Source organism: Notamacropus eugenii, chromosome 1 (genome assembly GCF_028372415.1).
Source record: "Notamacropus eugenii isolate mMacEug1 chromosome 1, mMacEug1.pri_v2, whole genome shotgun sequence".
Taxonomy (NCBI): Eukaryota; Metazoa; Chordata; class Mammalia; order Diprotodontia; family Macropodidae; genus Notamacropus; species Notamacropus eugenii.
The window spans coordinates 329,464,570-329,483,965 of record NC_092872.1 but is presented as its reverse complement, the minus strand read 5'-3'; the positions used below and the strand labels follow the sequence as shown (position 1 = coordinate 329,483,965).

The following is a 19,396-nucleotide window of genomic DNA, read 5'->3' as shown; positions in this document are numbered from 1 at the left end:
GCTAGCCTTGTAACCACAGGAGAAAGTAATTTCACTTCATTCTGCAAGTTGATTGAAAAGCAGCATTTACCTTCTCTCTCACTCCTCCTCTTTTGCTCCCCCCCACGATCCCTCCCTGCTTTCATTCCCTCCTCTTCCTCTCCCCCACCCACCCCACCGACACCCCACAAGAAATCAGGGGGGTGAGTTGGGGGGAGGGAAGGGAGAGAAAAATGTCTCGGGTCCCGTCTCTCCCTCTCTCTTCTTTTAAGACTTAAAAATCCTGACAAGTGAAACTTAAAGGTGTTTACCTTGTCATCAGCATGTAAGCTAATTATCTCGGGCAAGATGTAGGCTTCTATTGTCTTGTAGCTTTAGTGCCTACGCCCCGCCTCTGGTGGCTGCCTAAAACCTGGCGCCTGGCTAAAACAAACGGAAGGCAGCCCCTGAGCCTCCACTCAATCCAATTAAGGCGGACTTGGTCCACTCCGTTACGTGTACATCCAACAAGATCGGCGTTAAGGTAACACCAGAATATTTGGCAAAGGGAGGGGGAAAAAGCAGCGAGGCTTTGCCTTCCCCCCTCTCCTTTTTTTTTTCCTCCTCTTCCTTCCTCCTCTAGCCGCCGCCGAATCATGTCGATGAGTCCAAAGCACACGACTCCTTTCTCTGTGTCTGACATCTTGAGTCCCCTGGAGGAAAGCTACAAGAAAGTGGGCATGGAGGGGAGTAACCTCGGGGCTCCGCTAGCGGCATACAGACAGAGCCAGGTAGCCCAGCCGGCTATGCAGCAGCATCCGATGGGTCACAACGGGACCGTGACTGCCGCCTACCATATGACTGCTGCTGGGGTCCCCCAGCTCTCGCACACCGCTATGGGGGGCTACTGCAACGGCAACCTCAGCAACATGAGTGAGCTGCCTCCTTACCAGGAGACCATGAGGAACAGCGCCTCGGCCACAGGCTGGTATGGGGCCAACGCGGATCCACGCTTCCCCTCCAGTAAGTGTTACCCCACGAGTGGGCAAGAACGAAGGGAATGGGTGAGTGAGGGGGAGGGGAAGCTTGGTTCACTGAGGGGACGTCCAAGCAGCGGCGCAAAGGAGTAGGAGTGCAGGGAAGTTGGGGGGTCCTCCCTCTTCTATCTATCTGTCAAGGGAAAGCAGCGAGAAGAAGGGTAACAAGGTCCTGGGTGTCCAAACACCACTCAATGGAAAATCTCCCTGTATTTGTCTCCCTCTTCTCCATACCCTCTTTACCTCTTTGGCGAGGTCTAAGAGAAAGAAAGATGAGACAGAATAATATGGGTAGAGACTGTGTCCTTACCATGGGGAAATGTGTCCTGTGGGAATGAAGCAAGTTGATGGTGGGGAGGGGGGGCCGCGAGTGGTATCAGGTAGCTACAGTCGCGGCCTGGCCTGAGATTTTGGAAAAAGCAAGAAGGGGGTAGTCTAGGGTACAAAGCACAGAGTACTCTTACTCCAGTCACCGACGAAGTTACTAGAAAACGAAGGAAGGAAATGTTGAGATGAAAGAAATTAACCAAGTCCTTTACTCTAGAGGGCAAGAGACTTCTCTAAACAGAGAAGTAGGCGGTTTCCCCTTCCATCAACTGCTGAGGGCTTGACTGGGTGAGGAGATCTGCGGAACATGGGGGGCGGGGGGATTAGAGCTGTTTTAACCTAAGGCTTTTCCCAGCTCCACAATTCCAGATCTCTGATTTTTCTCTCAAATATGAAGCCCTTCTTTCCTTAAGGCCCTCAGCCTCCTCTCTCCATCCTTATGAGTTCGGTTGGGAGTTAATCCACACTTTTCCACGGGAATTGAGACTTTTCTCTGCAGAAGCGAGTAAATGGGGATGTATATATAATATATTGCACAGAAAGCGGGAAATGTGAATTTCCAGTCTGTGGACTGCAGTTAGGACTGCGTTCTAGAATTCCCGCAGAAGTCCCTCGAGGACTACGCTCTCACTGAGTCTCCTAGACCAAAAGAGAAAGTACTTTTTTCCGCTTAAAAAAAATTAAGTAATGAAAATCCCCTGCCTCCCTTTCTTCTGCCCAGGGAACTCCCTGAGCTGGTGAATAGTATTTCTGGACGGGGCGGTCAGGGCCAAGAGGGGTGGGGTATGAGGCAGTAGTCAGGGGGACCTGAGGCGGAAATGTCGCCAAGGTCCCCAGCCCGACCCATGTACTGTTGTCACCTTACAGTCTCCCGCTTCATGGGCCCCACGAGCGGCATGAACATGAGCGGCATGGGAGGCCTGGGCCCTCTGGGGGACGTGAGCAAGAACATAGCCCCGCTGCAGAGCGCGCCGAGGCGAAAGCGCCGGGTCCTCTTCTCCCAGGCGCAGGTGTACGAACTGGAGCGGCGTTTCAAGCAGCAAAAGTACCTGTCAGCTCCTGAGAGAGAACACCTGGCCAGCATGATCCACCTTACGCCAACCCAAGTCAAAATCTGGTTCCAAAACCACCGCTACAAGATGAAGCGGCAGGCCAAGGATAAGGCCGCCCAGCAGCAGATGCAGCAGGACAGCGGCTCCTGCCAACAACAGCAGCAGTCCCCGCGGAGGGTGGCAGTGCCGGTCTTGGTCAAGGATGGCAAGCCATGCCAGGCTGGCTCCAATGGGCCCAGCGCTGCTGGCCTCCAAGGCCATCAGCAGCAGGGGTCGGCGGCTGCGGCCATCACTGTGTCCAGCAACGGCACCAGCCTGAGCCAGCACCCGAACCACCAGTCCAGCAGCGCTGGTCAATCCCCGGATCTGGCCCAGCATTCCGCCAGTCCTTCGTCCCTCCAAAGCCAAGTGTCCAGCTTGTCCCACCTGAACTCTTCGAGCTCGGACTATGGCGCTGCCATGTCCTGTTCTACCTTGCTATACGGTAGGACCTGGTGAAAGGATTTCATACCAAAAACAAATGAGCCCTCCCTCCACTCGCCACATTTCTCCACCACACCACACACAGATAAGAATCAAATCAGCTGCTCCCACGTTATGTTTCAACTTTTCTTAATAGTCTTTCCCCGTTTAAACAAAAGAAACAAAACAAAAACCAAACTGCTGGACGTCTTTCTTTTCTGTACTTTTTAATTTTGTGTGTTTCAATAGAAGCAAAAAAAAAATGAATTTAAGGTTTCTTTAAGGAATCTTTAAACAGAAAGAGATGGACAGAAAAAGAAATACTTTGGGGGTTTCTCTTAGGTGATGAAAATGGGTTTAGAACGCCTGAATGGGGCTTTTCCGAGAGAGCCATCGTGGCTTTAAAAGTGTGCGGGTGTAGTGTGTGTGTGTGTGTGTGTGTGTGTGTGTGTGTGTGTGTGTGTGTGTACACATACATATGTATGTATATATATGCACAGGTATATCATATACATATTCATGTATATATACGCAAACGTATAAACGCATGTGTATATGGGTATAAATACTTTATGTACACATGCATACAAACATACTTATACATACATATATACACACATATACATATACACATATAGTAGGAAACAACATTCACCCATACACATTACTAGCCAAGTATACTCGAATGTAAATACAAGGATTTCGGAAGTGGGGAATCTGGGGAAAGAGGAAAGGCGCTTTTATCAAACCCACTCGTCACAGAAACAAAGGAGGCACAAGGCATCCCAGGCTTCAATCTCTCATTCTCCTCCTGGCCCCAAATCTGGCTGCTTAAGGCAGAGGAAACGTTTTCACTGGCCTTGGCATAACATTTTTTTCTTACCTTTGATGTGAACCTGTAGCTGTATAATGCTGTCAAAAGTTGGACTAAACATCTAGTTTTTAGTATCTGTATATTTTGTTGTAAAAAGGAAATTCTGCAACTTCCCCCTACCTACTCACCCCTTCACATTTTTTATGGACATTGACAGATCCGTGTATATTATTTGGCAGTTTGGTATTTGCGAAGTCAGTCTTTTTTCTGTTGTAACTTATGTAGATATTTGGCTTAAATATAGTTCCTAAGAAGCTTCTAATAAATTATACAAATTAAAAAGATTCTTTTTTTCTTCTATTAATACCCCTGTTAGTATTAGTGATTGTGGGAGTTTGTTGGGATTGAGGGAGGGGCATTATCACCACTCCTTCAGGGAAATTCGACTTGTTTTAGGCTCTGACTGGAGAAAGGATTGAATCTTTCAGAGCTGCTGGGGTGAAGAAGATCCAAATCTATTCAGATGGAAACCGAAGTTTTTGCTCAGCCTACTGAAAATAAATGTGTGGCCACTCCTGGGAGGCAGATATCTTGAGGATTAGAAAGGAAAATTATTTGTAGGAGATACAACAAGAGAGAGAAAGTGAAGAACAAAAGTTTTTTTTTTAATCCCTCTTATTTTAGAAACAAAACCTGTCACTTGTTCTATAAAATATTAAGAAAATTCTTAATTCCTCCACTGCAGATATAATTTTAATAATGCTGAAAAATGTCATTTTTCAACGAATTGGTTGTGCTCAAAACTTAACCTAAATCCTTTATGTTTGAATTCTTCATAGTTTTCCTGCAATGTAGTTTGAATTAGATATGGATGTAGATGTATATCTCTTTAAATTGGTAGTGGGGAGGTGAGAAGAGACAAAATTTGTGCCCTTAAACAGCTGAAAGAGACTTACTGACTGCAGGTTCACTGGCTCTATCATAAGGGTTTCTCTGTGGATTGTTTTCTTTGCAGGCGATTTTTAGCTGGATCACTAGGATGAGGAGACAAGAGTCATGTGAGATAAGGATTGCAAGGTTGTGGGGACAAGCCCGGAAGAGCCCTCAGAATGGAGGCTATAGGTTGACTAATGGTTAGGGCTTTATTCGACTTGAATCCAACTCTAGAATCCTAAATCCTTTATGCAAAGAATCTTTAGCACCACTCTGCATCCTTTCCTTCCTGATTCCTCTTTTCTCCCAATTTTCTTTCATTTTCTCCACCTTTTCTCTTCTCTAGGAAGTGAAGGAAAACAGATTCAAGGGTAGGTTGAGTTAAAGAACTTTCAAGGAATTAAAAAATAGGAGTGTTAAACCTAACTGCTTTCCCTCCCCCTCAATTCCACTCTCCCCCCAAATGGGCAATGGAAAATGTCTGAAAGAAAAAATTGGAGTGGGAAATCTCCAGAACATCATTCTCTCCCCGCCCCCTCACCTCACCTAGAAAACTGTATAGATTTAATTATTTGCAAAAATTTTGAGGAAAAAAATGGCAAGTTTCCTCACTTGCACCTTTTTTTCCCCCTCTTTATTTTCTACTCCTCTCTTCCTTTTCTTTTCAGTGGAAGAAATTAAAAGATTCAAGTAGGTCCTTGGACTCTCTAGAGACATCAGAGTTGGTGAAAAAACACTGCAAAACTTCAAGGTAGCAAGCCCTCTTTGTTAGCTTCCTGAAAGTTTTTTTGTTTTTGCTCTCTGTCAAAGGAGTGTGTTGTTGTTCCACTTATAGTAATGTCCGATTGTCCTACTTAGGATAAAAATAGGAGGAGTGGGTTTCGGAAAGGTTGATGCAGGAAAACATGTCTATTACTGAAGGGAAATTAGGAAATATGAAAGAATTTATGCTTTCAAACCAAAAGAAATCTACACTAAACTTTTAAACATCGTGGGCGATCCCTTCCAACTGTGCTATGGGTCCAGCCAAAGAGGGGCCTGGGGTTTGGGATTAGGGGCCCAAAGAGGAACGAGCAGGTACGGGGAGAAATTGGATTGTAGTGGGAGGGGACATAGACCTACCGAGGTAGAGAGGGCATCTCAACTCCACACTAGTAGCTGGTTCTGGGTAATAAATACTCAACTGGCTAATTCTGTACACGGATTTGTCTTTCTTAAAGTAGATTTAGTTTTCCATTAAATAAACTCTTTTACACCATAGTCTGCTCTCGGCTTAGTCTGTTGACTTGTTCCAAGGAAAGGTGAATTCATTTCTTTCTGTAGCACAAAATTCTGAGTAAACAGGATTCCGGCTACATTTACATATCAATCACGAGAAATGCAAACAAACGCTTTAACAAATTTATGGGAGGGGGGCGGCGGAGGAATTTTTTTTTCTTGAACAAACATAGTTTCTAGGACACTTAAAAATATTAGAAACTTCTTTGTGGAAAAATAATTGAGGAGTGAGTGAAGAACTAAGTGTGCGGCTTTTGAATTATTCTCAGCAGAAATGTATTTCCTGCTTGTATTCCTACTCTGACCACATTTTCCCCCATGGAACCCCTATACCGCTAGAATGTCTTCTCTGTTCTCTTCATTAGCGCACAAGATAGTCTCCCATCTTTGGTTCATTTTTGATTTAGGCATAAAAGATGTCTTTTTGCCCTTCTCAAGGTGGCACCTGAAGCAAGCAGTAAAATAATCCTGTAGATTCCACAGATGTTTGGGTAACATCTGTCTTTTTCCGTCTTAGGGTCCTCCCTCTTCGATGGAAAGGGTTCTGTGCCTGAACCCCGAGACCTTTCTTCACCTCTATCTCTACTCCCAGGCCCTGACTGACTACTTAAAGGGGGGGGTGGGATGCAGAGGGAATTTTTCTCCCTCCCTCTCTGATGTAAACATGAGACTATTCTCAAGAGCCCTGGAGTGCAGTTGTAGTGGCATTGGGGGCTGAAACCAGGGAATTCACCATGTTTGATGTTTAGTATCAAAAAGCATTTTGCTTTGCTACCCGCCCCCCACTCCACCCCGCCCCCCGGGCCTTTGCCTGAGCCGCAGAAAATAAGAGAAGCTTGAGAATCTAAAGGCAAGGAAGCCCTTACTGAACTGGTGTTGGATGAGGAATGGAAGTGGGGAAGAGAAAAAGAGAAATGAAAATGGAAAGAAGGAAGAACCAAAGCTGTCTCTCTGCTTTCCTCCAAGGAAGCCAGTTATGCAGTGTTCTATGGGAAGGAGGTGGGGGGAATGGTGTGAGAAGACAGGCAGGCATGCAGAGACAGAAAGACAAGCAGAGAGACAAGGCAGAAAGAGGAGTAGGAAGAAGATGAGAGAAGAAGGAGGGGGAGAGAGAGAGAGAGAAAGAGAGAGAGAGAGAGAGAGAGAGAGAGAGAGAGAGAGAGAGAGGAGTCAGAGAGTCAAACACATAATTTTTAATGTTCAGTGTAACTGTTCTTTGAAGAACTTCCAAGAGGTTAGGAGACAGCTCAAGCTCAGAAAGATGGGCTGACTTTGGATGAAGTGCCTAACTGGTCCAAGTAGTGTAATCAGAGAAAACACCATGCTAATACTGAGATAAATCGATCCAGGACATAATTTATAGCAGGAGGTGATCAGTAGTTCTCCATCTATTCCTCTGGGCCTCAAAGAAAGGCAATTCTTTTTCTAACTAGGAAGGACTGTGACCTCTTCAAAAAGGGGGGACTTGAACATAAACACCTACAGGTTCCCAAAGGATTCTTGATTCTTTTATGGAAAGATTTGGGGAGGTGGTCCTGGTAATATTGTCTATGTATTGAAAGCTAGATCTCTGATACAAAAATTATAGCCAAATGTTTTATAATTGAAGAGATTGATTAAGAGAAATCACAACTACACAAACACACACACACACACACACATCCACAGGGATGTGTATTATACATTACAGGGTGAGGGTCCTGAAGGGAGGAAAGCAAAAAGACAGTCTTAATTTTGACAACATATATGAAAAAATAGCAAGAGTATCTTCTAAGGCGTTAAGAAGAAATGAAATCGGGTTTTTCTGGCTTCCACCACATTAGGTATCAGGTAAGGTCACTATTTTCTATTTTATATCTTTATCTTCAAAGATGGTCAATTTAAGAGAAAAAAGTCTAGGATACAAAAGAAGAATTCTGATAAAGAATATACTTTTCCTTGCATTACAGAACAGATAAGATAAGAATCTACTTCTTTAACAAAATGAAACTTTTGAGAATCCAGCCTGAATTGCATTTATCCCATCCACTCTCTACCTTCAATCATTTCTAAAGTAATGTTTATTTATAGTGATTTTTAAAACATTTAATAGAAATCTGAATTTGGGTTGATATTTTGCTTATGTTAAGGTCTTAATAATAAACAATATCTACTCTGTAATCAAAGTGGCAGATTATAGACTTATTTTTGTACCTTTATGCAAAGATCACATTTAGGATATACTGAAGAATTGCCTGATTAGGACCCTGGCCTGCTATAAGTTTGTGTTACCCACTGAAAAGTTATTTTCCTGTGGCTTGGATTCCTTTGTGGATTCAAAGATAGAGTTTCTTTGTTTACTTTTCTGTTTGAAGTACTGGCAAACTTTCTTAGATGATGTGTTTTTCTTTTCCTTTTGGTTTTTCATGATTTCCATGATTCAAGCAGAGTGAAACTTTGCTTTAATGTGCAACCAGAAAATTTCTGCAGGAATTAAATAAAAAGTTAGGAGGAGGGAATTATCTATTATCAAATTCCTTTGGTAATTTTGGAATCTTTAGTCATAATAATTATAGTCACCTGATGATATAGATATTATAGTTGGGAACTTGACCCACATAATCCTAAAAGACACAGAAGATGTGCTCAATCCAAAACTTGGGAGCTATTTTCTGTTTTCTATCAGAGTTGTTGCTGAAGTGGTTGAGCTCATTTCAGTCTGATAGTGACCTAATACTACAACTTCAGAAGCAAATTTGTTTTCCTCCCTGCCCTCATCTCTTTTTAAGACACCGTCTGGTCTCTGTTTTCAAAGTATTTATTACTTTTTTATTTCAATGAAATTCTATAAATGTAGTGTTTTAATTTCACTTCACATATTTATTTTTTTTTTCATTCCATGATTGCAATTTTTCTTGTGTCTGAAATGAACAGAGTAAATCCCAGGACAGGACTTTATTGCTTCTTTATCTACATATATGGTGAACACCCTCCTTCCCCCACACAAGCCACTAGCACCATGACCCCTCCACCCCCCATCACTCAAATACCTAGAGTTCACTTAAAAAGTCTGCCATAATAGAGACAGCCTTGTGGTCAGGAAGACCTGGGTTCAATTCTACCTCTGACAAACACTGGCTGAATAATCCTGGGCAAGTCACTTAACCTCTCCAGGGCAACTTGATAAAACTATGAGTTTATGGATAAGGTGGTGATCTGGTAAAGATAGTTTCCTCAGGAGTCAGAGTGGGAGGAGGGAATTCCTATACAAAGGAAATCATAAGTCTGGTCCCTTTCACCAAATATAATTATAGTAAGTAATTTTCCTTTTGGAAAGATGTACGTATAGTCTCTGTCTTATGATTTAATTAGTGTAGTAGTAAATTAGAAAGAGTAGTATACTTGGAGTCTGAGGACCTAAATTCTCAGAAAAGTCTCCTTATATCTTCGGTCAACAGTACCCTAATTGGTTAACTAGAGGATTGCTTCTAAAAATCCCTTACAGCTCTGAATCTATGATCTAGTGATCTCCTCTACCAATGCATATCAGCACCTGATATTTAACAATATTTGAAAGTTAACTAGAGCATGGAGAGTTTAAATGACTTGACTTGTGCAGCATCATTAAGTGTCAGAGGAAGGACTTGAACCCAAATTTTCTTGGCTTCAAGATTTATTCTCTGTCACCTATGGGTACTTAATGTATATACATGTGTGTATTTGCATTTATTTAAGGAGGTGAAAGATTCCCAAATGTAAAGCATTTTTCTCTTAAAACAATAAATCAGTTTCAGATGATTGGCTGTGAGTTTTCAGAACATTTAGATAAGAGACTGAATAAAATAAGATATATTTGAAATCATATATGAAATTGATATAATTGAATTTATTTTCAAGTATTTTTCAAATGCTTATGGTGCATTTTTTGGCTACTTTAAACTTTTTATTAGGACAGGATTGTATTGTGGAATGTGGACATTCATAAAATTGGTTTGCATTTTTTGGAACATTAAAATATGTTCTTAAACACACAAAACATTGTGGGTAGAGTGACTGATGAGGCTATCAATACATGACAAAGGTGTTGTGATGTCACATGCCAAAACACACACATTTACAGGTTTATTTTGAAGTGGGATAATGATTATATAATAAATATCAAGGAGAAGTGAATTAGAAATATTTCTTCTGGATTAACAAAACAACATGTCTCATTATCTTCCCCCAAAGGGGAAATAAAATTGCTGGTTCTATTATCATCCAATAAATGAGAAAGGGTCAAAACTTTTCTTACTCCTAGTCTCTCCATTTGGATTCCTAGATTCAGGAAATTCCTTACTTTACCCACTTCAGTGGATTTTCATTATCATATTGTTTGTATTTTAGCTTGTCCCCAGCATGCTCCCCCTTTGCATATATTTATTCACTATCCTTGATTACTGAGAGAAGACTAGAAAGAAAGAACCAGAGGTTAAAAGAAAGGAATAGAATGGGAAAGTCAGTACTTAGTCTGAGGTTTTAAGAACTATGCCCAATGATCTTTCTGATAGGAAAATCACCAAAATGATTCATTCCCATTTCTCCCTTAAAATTCCACATCCTTCCCATCAATTCCATTTCTGGCAGCGTGTTCCAAACTGTAGAAATATAAGGATTTTATCAGCGAGTCTGTTACTAATTTCCCTGTTACTGATTTTAACCTCTCCAGTGTAGATACGTACTTGTGAGCACAAAAATATAAACACTGGGATTACCTAAATGGCATGAAAATACCCAAGGTTTTTGTTCTTCTGGAAGTAGCTTCTCACTATTGCTTTAGAGGCTAACAAGACAAACTACAAGAAGAAATGATAATAGCTCTGAAATGTGTGTGTGTGTGTGTGTGTGTGTGTGTGTGTGTGTGTGTGTGTGTGTGTGTGTGTGTATGGATAGATGAGTGTCCTCTGGGTGAGTTAATAATTCTTTGTAGTCCTAGCTTTTATTTAGTTCATGAGATAGAAAATTTAAGCCTTTTTAGGGACCAAGTTGAACATAAACTAAACAGAGGAGATTACAGAAGCTGTTACTTAACCTATCTCCCATATCATACTACTACATGAATCATGCTGGGATAGTATAGATTTGGGTGTCCTCAGTTGAGGACATTTTTTCCTGTTTCTGAAAAAACTCAAAAATGAATAGTATGCAAGTACCAAATGCAAACAAATGCACACATATATATGTATATATGTATATGTGTGTATGTATACATACATACATATATATATACATATAATGTATACACTTTGAAAGAATACTCATTGAACATTTTACATACAACCACTAAGAACAGTAGGTCAAAGCTGGAGCTTGGATCACTTTTCTCTTTCAATCTCAGTGCAGAATTGATTGTGCCTGCATGAGTATACACATAAGCACTGCCTGTAATCATTATACGGAATGTGTCATACCCTAGTGTTCACACAGAAATCAGACTTAAGATAAAACACCAGTATCTGCTTGTAACATCACACATTTTCTGTTGGACTCATTTCAAATTCAAAATGGTCTAAATGTGATTCATTCAAACACACACTCATGTAATATTATGTTTACATAGATATAGAACTTTGTTGGACTAAGGAGAAAAATATTTTTCTGAGATAAACTATAACATGCAGATTCTTATGTATTCTTGATATATGGCCAATTGAAAATATGAATACACAGATATCATTAATTCAAACAGAGCTAATTGTTAAATATACTTGAAATGATTTAATGTTTTTTTTTTAATTAAGGAGTTAATTTTACTATATATTTTAATTTTGCTCTTCTACTACGGCGGGTGGTTATGAGTGTATGCAAATCTGTAAATAATTATGTAAGCATTGAAAGATGAGGAAGGTGACAGAGAGAGAGAGAGAAGAGAAGAAAAGAGAAGAGAGAGAGAAACAGAGAGACACACAGAGAGAGATGAAGACAGAAAGATTGAGTTCTGGCAAGTTGAGCAGTACAATATGTAGGGTTTTGTTTGTGGGGTTTTGCTATGTGTTAGGGCAGGGTGTGAGCACATTATATTTATGTATATGCATTCTGAGTGGATGGTGATTTTAGTGAGAAAACTGGGAGTTGAATACCAGAAATGTTGTGTATGTATATCCATTGCTGAATGTTGGGCCAGTAACACAAAGGTTTCGTAATTATCTAGCTGAAACATGGTCAGATGGCAAAAAGTTGCAAAATAGATCGACCTCCCTGAGATGAGAAGGAGCTGGATACAGAGGTCTGCAGCCATCATCTCCCATTCCCCCCCCCCCCCCCCAATACATTTTAAACAAGAGCATCTAGTAAGTGATTCCGATTCAATACACATAATCAGTTTGGGAGTCTTATTTCCATTTGAAAACAGGGCCATTTGCAATCATAAGAGCTGGACACACTGAAAGATTCAGAATGCATTCAGAACAGATGATAGGTGATAGAATCTGTAGACAAGCACTCAATATTTTCTTCCAGTTTCAGACCCTTTACATTGTGCTTTAATCACGATGTATTTTTAATCTAATATTCTTTTTGAAAATATGACTTAATTGCTTTAGAAAGCAAAGCTTTGACCCACAGTGAGACTCCCTGGTGGAAAAAAAAATGAAAGAATGGTGATTGAAAAAAGCATGTTGATTGTCCTTCTCGTCTCTTAGGGTTAACAGTCATTTAATCAAGAGTACACTGGGTAAATCATTTTGTGGAAAATGCTAACTTGTTTTTAAAGTAAGTGCCGCCTGAAGAACATTGTACAGGGGCTAAAAATAGCAGGGACCATACACAGATGCAAACTGAAAGAGTACAGGCAGTCCTGACACTGTTCGGAGTCCTCTTTGGGGGCTGGGAATTGGATGATGGGGAGGGGGGTAGAGAAAGGAAAGAAAAGAAAAGGTCCCTTGAGAAACATTCAGAGTCTGACAAAGTGATGGGTTTGCCTTTCTATCTCAAGAGATTTCCAGCAACCCAGTGATGATTTTTCAAGAGATATAGTTGACAGAAAAAGAGGTCAATTATAGTAACCCCAATGTTGAGTCAGGAGGTTGTCAAAAGTTTGGAGACAGGAATTCAGAAGTTGTTTTCCATCCTTTCCTGTTTGAACTCCCCACCCTCCTTTAGACATGGCTATGCACTTTACCCTTCCAGCATATATAAACACCAATACAAACCCTTTAGCCAAGATATGTTACAGAATTCTATCTTCTCCTTGATCATCATATTAATTAATTTCATAGTCTAAAAAGACATTCAGTTGCAAACAGTTGAAATAATATTCTGAGACCACATTTAATTGCATCTTGTTTTTCTGGGCTACTTCATCTCAGTGTTAAACACAAATCAGTGGAGAATACAATCATAGAAACAGTAATTTCTGAGAATGAAAAGGCAAAGAATGAAAAATGAACAAGTTTTCACTAAGATTAAGAATTTTTTTTTTAATTTTAAAGCACCCTTGCTATTTATTTTGCTTTTTCTGAGTTAAATAGAACATTGTATTGTACTGTTTCTATGATTCAAGGCACACTGAATATTAAAAACTTGATGTGAAATTTTATTTTTCGAGCATATACAATAGCATATAGTATCCTTTAAAAAAAAAAAACATCTACAGAGGGAATCTCCCCAGTTTTTGTGAAGAGATAGACTTGGCCCTCCACTTCCTCAGAGTCATAGTTGAGGAACTCGCTTCTTAATTGATGCACAGTCTAATAGTATGTATTCTTGTTTAATAGTGACTCTTCTGTGATTTAAAAGGGAAGTCATTCATCAAACATCTGGAACTGGAATCCTCAAGGTAAATGAGGAGTACTTAGATGTCACTATATTTTTCCTTTCTTTTTCTCTTTCCTTCTTTTCTTCTTTCTTTCCTTCATTCTTTCCTTCCCTCTTTTCTCTCTTTCTTCCCTCCTTTTTTAATGATCAAGATAATAATGGTATTGTAGTTCAGGGGGGAAAATGTGTGTAAATCAGAAAGAAATAAAAATTTGTGCCTAATTCCTACTCCGCTGTTTGTTAACTTCTGTAGAAAACTTGTTTTAAAAGCCACTGTTATTAATAAGAGGCGGTATTTGGGAACCATATTCTTGCTTGGGAACCAAACATTCTATTATCACCACAATCAACCACCTACCTGACCCTAGATCTCTTAGTTAAACAGAAAGTGTTAAAATATTTTCTCACAGCAATTCAATGGATCTTTTTTTTTTCTTGGAGCTCTCTCTCTCTCTCTCTCTCTCTCTCTCTCTCTCTCTCTCTCTCTCTCTCTCTCTCTCTTTATATATATATATGTATATATATATGTATGTATGTATGTATGTATGTGTGTGTGTGTGTATGTGTGTGTGTGTAAAGAACATTGGTTCACAGATGCACGTAGATATTGGAGAGAACAAGAGTACAAATTTCTTTAATGCACAGGTCCTGTAGATTGCCTACAGCAGTGAGTTTCCTGTAGTAGTTTTTAATTTTTTTTTAATCTGGATTGCCTTTATACTTACCTTGGCAGAATGTCTACCTATTCTCAGCGAGCACTGGTGAGGATAGTAATGGTTAGAGGGCTAGGGTTAGAGGGTTTGTCTGAAGACTCTGATCTGTTGGAGAGTGGTTGGAAGTAGTAAATTATATCCACAGCCACCGTCTAGCAGATTTAGATTCTCAGAATTCAGAGTGACTGCACCCCAAAATCCACTTGTCTCTGAGGCGAGGCTCCAGCATCCTTGGTTGCATGTAGATAATTTAAAATATTTTTGTTGTGTTTACATTCACATATGGAGAAGAACTGTTCCATGTATGATAAAAATGAAAGTATTGACTCTCTCTCTGGGGAGGATAAGCTTAGGGTTGTTTGTTGGGCAAAGGTGATGGATTTGCTCAAATAAATTCATACTCTCTGGACTGATCCTACTCCTTGTTGAGAGTGTTGATAGGAGCTGGTGACTTTGCAGCATTTAGTCTTTATAAAAAATGCATGTTTTACTTGGAAAGGATATGCTATCTGATTTTATCCTCCCAACAATTAGATAAGACCAAGTTTGACAGTCCCATTTTACAGATAAGAAATCTTTAGCTTAGAAAGGTTGAATGACTTTCCTAAAATCAAACTACAGTGAAGCAGTTGAGCTGAGACAAGCCACTTTTCTGAATCCACGTATTTATGCTATAATAATTGCCTTCCAGTCATAAATTTTCAAATCAACTCAGTACATTTTTAGCCTTGTGTCAGAGGAAGTTTATGATTTCTTATCCTCCATTTCAACTCTAAGTTCTAATACACTGAACCAAATGACCACATATCATACTCCTACACATACATGAGTAGTATATAGCGCATTTACATTTTGGGGTGTATGTAATATACACTAGGTAATAAAAAGCACAAAATACATATATTCTGTAATGTAGTGGAAGGATGACTGAACTTGAGTCAGAAATACCTGCGTGCGCTCAATACTTATTGGAGTTATGAGGCCTCATCATTTAACCTCTTTGAGTCTCAGTTTCCTCATCTGTACTTTTAAGGATAGAATTACTTGCACTAATCTTACAGTGCAATTGTGAGGAAAGTTCTCTCTATACTTCTATGAGAATATTATTCCAGTAGAAATACATTAAGTAGTTGTGACCATATATTAAGTGCCAGTTGTTTTACCTAGGGACTTTCTTGCATATGTAATAAATAATATCAGTTCAGCTTCATTTTCTATATTTCAATTCTTCCTTTTATCTGTCTTTTCTGATTTATTTCCATTCTCTTATTTCAGGGATGAAGAACTTTAGTTTTACACTTATCCTTCATTAGCCAGCTATCTCTTCTTGAAGCGCCATCATGTAAATTTTATTTTGATCTGTAAATATTTAGACAGACAACTAAGGTTTCATGTACTGATCAGTTAAAATGGAATAGCCCCTGAGACAAACACAAGAACTTAGTTAAATTGTTAGCAGGGATAGAAGAAGGGTAAAGCTAATATAAATGGAAAAAGAGAGAAAGAATTGGAAGAAGTAAATTAATGACAACTGATGGCAAGAAGTAAGTCATTTGGTCAATGAAGGAAATGAGAAAGAAATATAAAATTCCTTGGTATGCTTTTATTGTTTCCATGTATTGACCATGAAGGGTTTCATGACTAGTGATTCAGACCCTCCTCTATCTTCTTAGGGATCCAACAATTTCAAATGTATCCTCTGTACTGGTCCTTGTGATTTCCAGAAAACCCAGTCCTGATCTTTCTAGCCCTAGCTGAACTTATTAACTCACATCTCCTCCCACCAGGTTGAAGAGGAAAATGTTTGATACTTGAGGAAGTGAAGGTAGGAAATGAGAAAGAAGCTAATTTGAATATCTTTCAGAAACTTCAATGAAACTATCTTCTTATGCTGAGAACTCAGTGTTCTGTATTGGGCAAAGAGAAGGCTAACTTTTTTTTTACCCTAACTAGGAGAGGACATCTTTGGTTTCTCAGTATTGAGAGGGCTTGGAGAGAAAGAAATGGCATCATCCCAACCCCTCAAAATTGATGCATCTCAATCTTTCATTTGTGTAATTTTGCTTTGGAAGTGTTGGGTATGAGAGAAGTTTAATGCCTGAAGGGAATTTATTAGGGAAATTTTTGAATTTTAACTCCTCATTGATTATGATTTTAAAATGTTTAAAAAGAAAGAAAAAATTCAAGGGATGGGATCTGAAAGAGATACTTTCCTGATTTTGGGTAGAAGTGGTTTTTTCATCCCTTAGTTTTTAGAGTCCTCAAAGTAGTTTGCATCTGAATTCTAATTTATTGAAATCACTTCCAGAAACAAAAGCATTTTTCAGAGAAATACATTTATTTCTCCCAGGAGAATCAATCTTTAGGCCTTAGGCCTGCTGGTTAAGTGGGGACTTTTTACATACAGTAAACTTTAGAGACACTGAACTTGTGATTTCCAGAAACTCCCTCTACCAACCTAGACTAGTACCCTTTTTGTAGCTAATTGTGTTATAATCTAAGCTCTAAACAAATGTATATTGAATTGAACAGAATTGGAAACTGAATGACCAATATTGAAGGAAGATGGGTGAGTGGTAAACTAAAGAAAGGACACTGGCTTTGGTCAAGGGAAAAAAAAAAACCATCCTAAATCCAGAGCTTTCCTTCCTTCATAATAGATTTACTCAAGTATTTTTGCTAAGTGTTTTAAAAATATTGCCACTGAACGCTTTGATTTGGTCTGCCGATAATAACTGAATCTGAGTAAATAACAACCAAAATACACTTCTTTTTTTTTCCAGGGACTATGTATAGAATTATTTAAAGGTTTCTATCTGGTTCTGCATTGAGTCATAAAATGTAAACCGAGTCAATCTAATTCAGAAGTTTTACTTCAATACATTTTTTAATAACTATACAGACAGATGAAGCAATGTTTTCTAAAATTTAGCACCCTCGTACTCCCCCCTCCCCCCGGCGCCCCCCACAAGTTACTTCAGAAGTGATACTTCAGAGAAAGCAAAGATTGAGTAGCCTTGAATCTCTGCCGAAATCTGAGACACTTATACCCTTCCCCCCACCAACTTCCAATTCCCCTACCCCCTACCCGCGCACTCGGGAAAGCTAACATAGTTTTCTGTCCCTATCTGCACTGCCTAGGCTTACTATGAAGAGGCTGTGGGGAACAGAGAGAGAGGAAGCCAGCTAGACTCTCTCAACCATCTTTTCAGCTCATTCTGAAGGGAGTGCAATTCTTTAGCTTGAGTGACATATGGCTGGGAAATTTAAAAAAAAAAAGAAAAAAAAAAACAGTGTGTCAAAGTGTCAAGGGGGTGGTATTTGCCCTGTAGGGAGGCGACCTTTTTACTTCTATCGTCTTAGATGAGGACACTAGGTAGGTAGTTTACCTTCAGAAACTGGTTTGATTGGAAAAGAAGATCGTGCCTGCTAGAGTGATTCGAACATCTAAAATTCAGTCTAGAGACTGGTTTTCTTCTGCCTGTGGGAGTTACAGTAACTTACTAAGGATATGCTTCCGACCATTTAGGGAAATGTGTAATCTTTACCACCACCAGTCCTTTCATGTCCTTACATCTTTTTGTTTTTTCGTGATTTTTAAAAAAAATAAATATTTCTCAGTTTTAGGGAAAAACTGTTTATCTCCTGAAATCCATAAATTCTCTGTTCGTTTTCTTTTTTTTCTTTTTCCCATCTCCATCACAAAATTGAATGTGGAGCTGTGCATTGAACTCATTTGGGGTTAGCTTCTCCATGTATTTCACACCAAAAAGAAATGGGGTCCTTTTTATTTGTACTTGTCCTTAACCTTTATAGCAACTGCTGTAGATAGCAGCCCTGTACATCCCTAATAGATTTTACCAGAGGCTAGTGACAGAGAACTGATTTCTTTTCTATTAGGGTTTAGCACATCTTTGTGGAAGCCCTGTAGAATGACCAGAGATTAGATTTGCATCTCTTAGACTCCCTGTGTGGTCTTTGTGAGAAGCTTGTAACTGTTAAAAATGACTTGTTAGGAAGCGTGTGGGCTCTCATCGTTCTCCTTTTGACAGAATGATTGTGAAATTCAGATTGGCCCTGTAGGATTTAGTCCGCAGATTCCACCTGAACCCTAAGCAATTAGACCCTAATCTCACCGCAATCATATTTGAGTTAGGATTTGTTACACTGTGTTTACTTCAATTAAAAGTAGAGGAATATAGACCTCCTCCTCCCCTTCCCCCTATTAAAAAAAAAAACTTTAAAGTCAGACCTACAGGAATGAAACTTTGGTGATGGCATTTTAAAATCTCTCTTGTGTGGTTCTTTCCTCCTCGCGACCCCTTTAAATAACTCCCTTTTCTTCCGCTATCCTCCACTTTTACTGGATATAAATCGTAGGGAACTTAATTCGAGTCACTGGGAGAAAACTACATCATAATGGTCCCAAATAGATCTGGAGTCCGGGTTGGGATGGAGCACGCTTTTACGGCTTCTTCTCAATCTCACTTCTTTTCCTCCGGCGCCACGTCTGTCTATACCTACCCTCTTCCCATATCATCCCTCAGAGAAGCTCACGCCGCCAGTCAGTACCACAACTCAACTATCTGTTTTTCAGCATTGTTTTTTTTCTCTTCTTCCCAAACGATTGGCACTTTCCTTAAAGTACCGAAGCGTGTGGCTTTTTCTCTCCGCTGGATTTAGGTTACTCAATGCTAGTTCCAAAATAATCTATGTAGTGCGATTGTGTGTGTGTGTGTGTGTGTGTGTGTGTGTTTTGTTTTGTTTTTAAAAGTAGCAGTTCGTAGCCCGGTTGACTGTAAGTCCTCGCCTCTCTGCCCTCTGAGCCTGCAACTTAGGCAACAGCTTTCCTCTTTCCTGATCGCAGCCCGCCTGCTTCTCCAGCCCTAGTTCTAAGCTTCCACGTCTGCCCGCGAGCTCCCAGAGCTGTCAGAAAGAGAACCCACCGCCTGCCCTTCTTCATACTTTCGATTACTTTTTTTTTCTTTTTTTTTTTTGAAGCTTGGGTAGAGGGGAGAGGGAATAAGAATGCGTATATGGGGTGGGAGC

The 19,396-nt window shown here is 39.8% G+C and overlaps 1 protein-coding gene across 2 annotated transcripts in view; it reads left to right on the top strand.

Annotated features, from left to right (window-relative positions):
• Positions 1 to 336: 336 nt before the first annotated feature.
• Positions 337 to 19,396, top strand: part of NKX2-1 (NK2 homeobox 1) — a 66,145-nt gene continuing 47,085 nt past the window's right edge. The window contains exons 1-4 of one of the 2 annotated variants that reach the window (XM_072629743.1): positions 337 to 502; positions 602 to 981; positions 2,190 to 7,691; positions 13,595 to 13,656. In XM_072629743.1, the coding sequence (XP_072485844.1) occupies positions 615 to 981; positions 2,190 to 2,872 (1,050 nt within the window). In that variant the 5' untranslated portion in view covers positions 337 to 502; positions 602 to 614 and the 3' untranslated portion in view covers positions 2,873 to 7,691; positions 13,595 to 13,656. Of the gene's footprint in view, positions 982 to 2,189; positions 7,692 to 13,594; positions 13,657 to 19,396 lie in introns of both variants that reach the window. The other variant, XM_072629742.1, reaches the window with a different exon arrangement.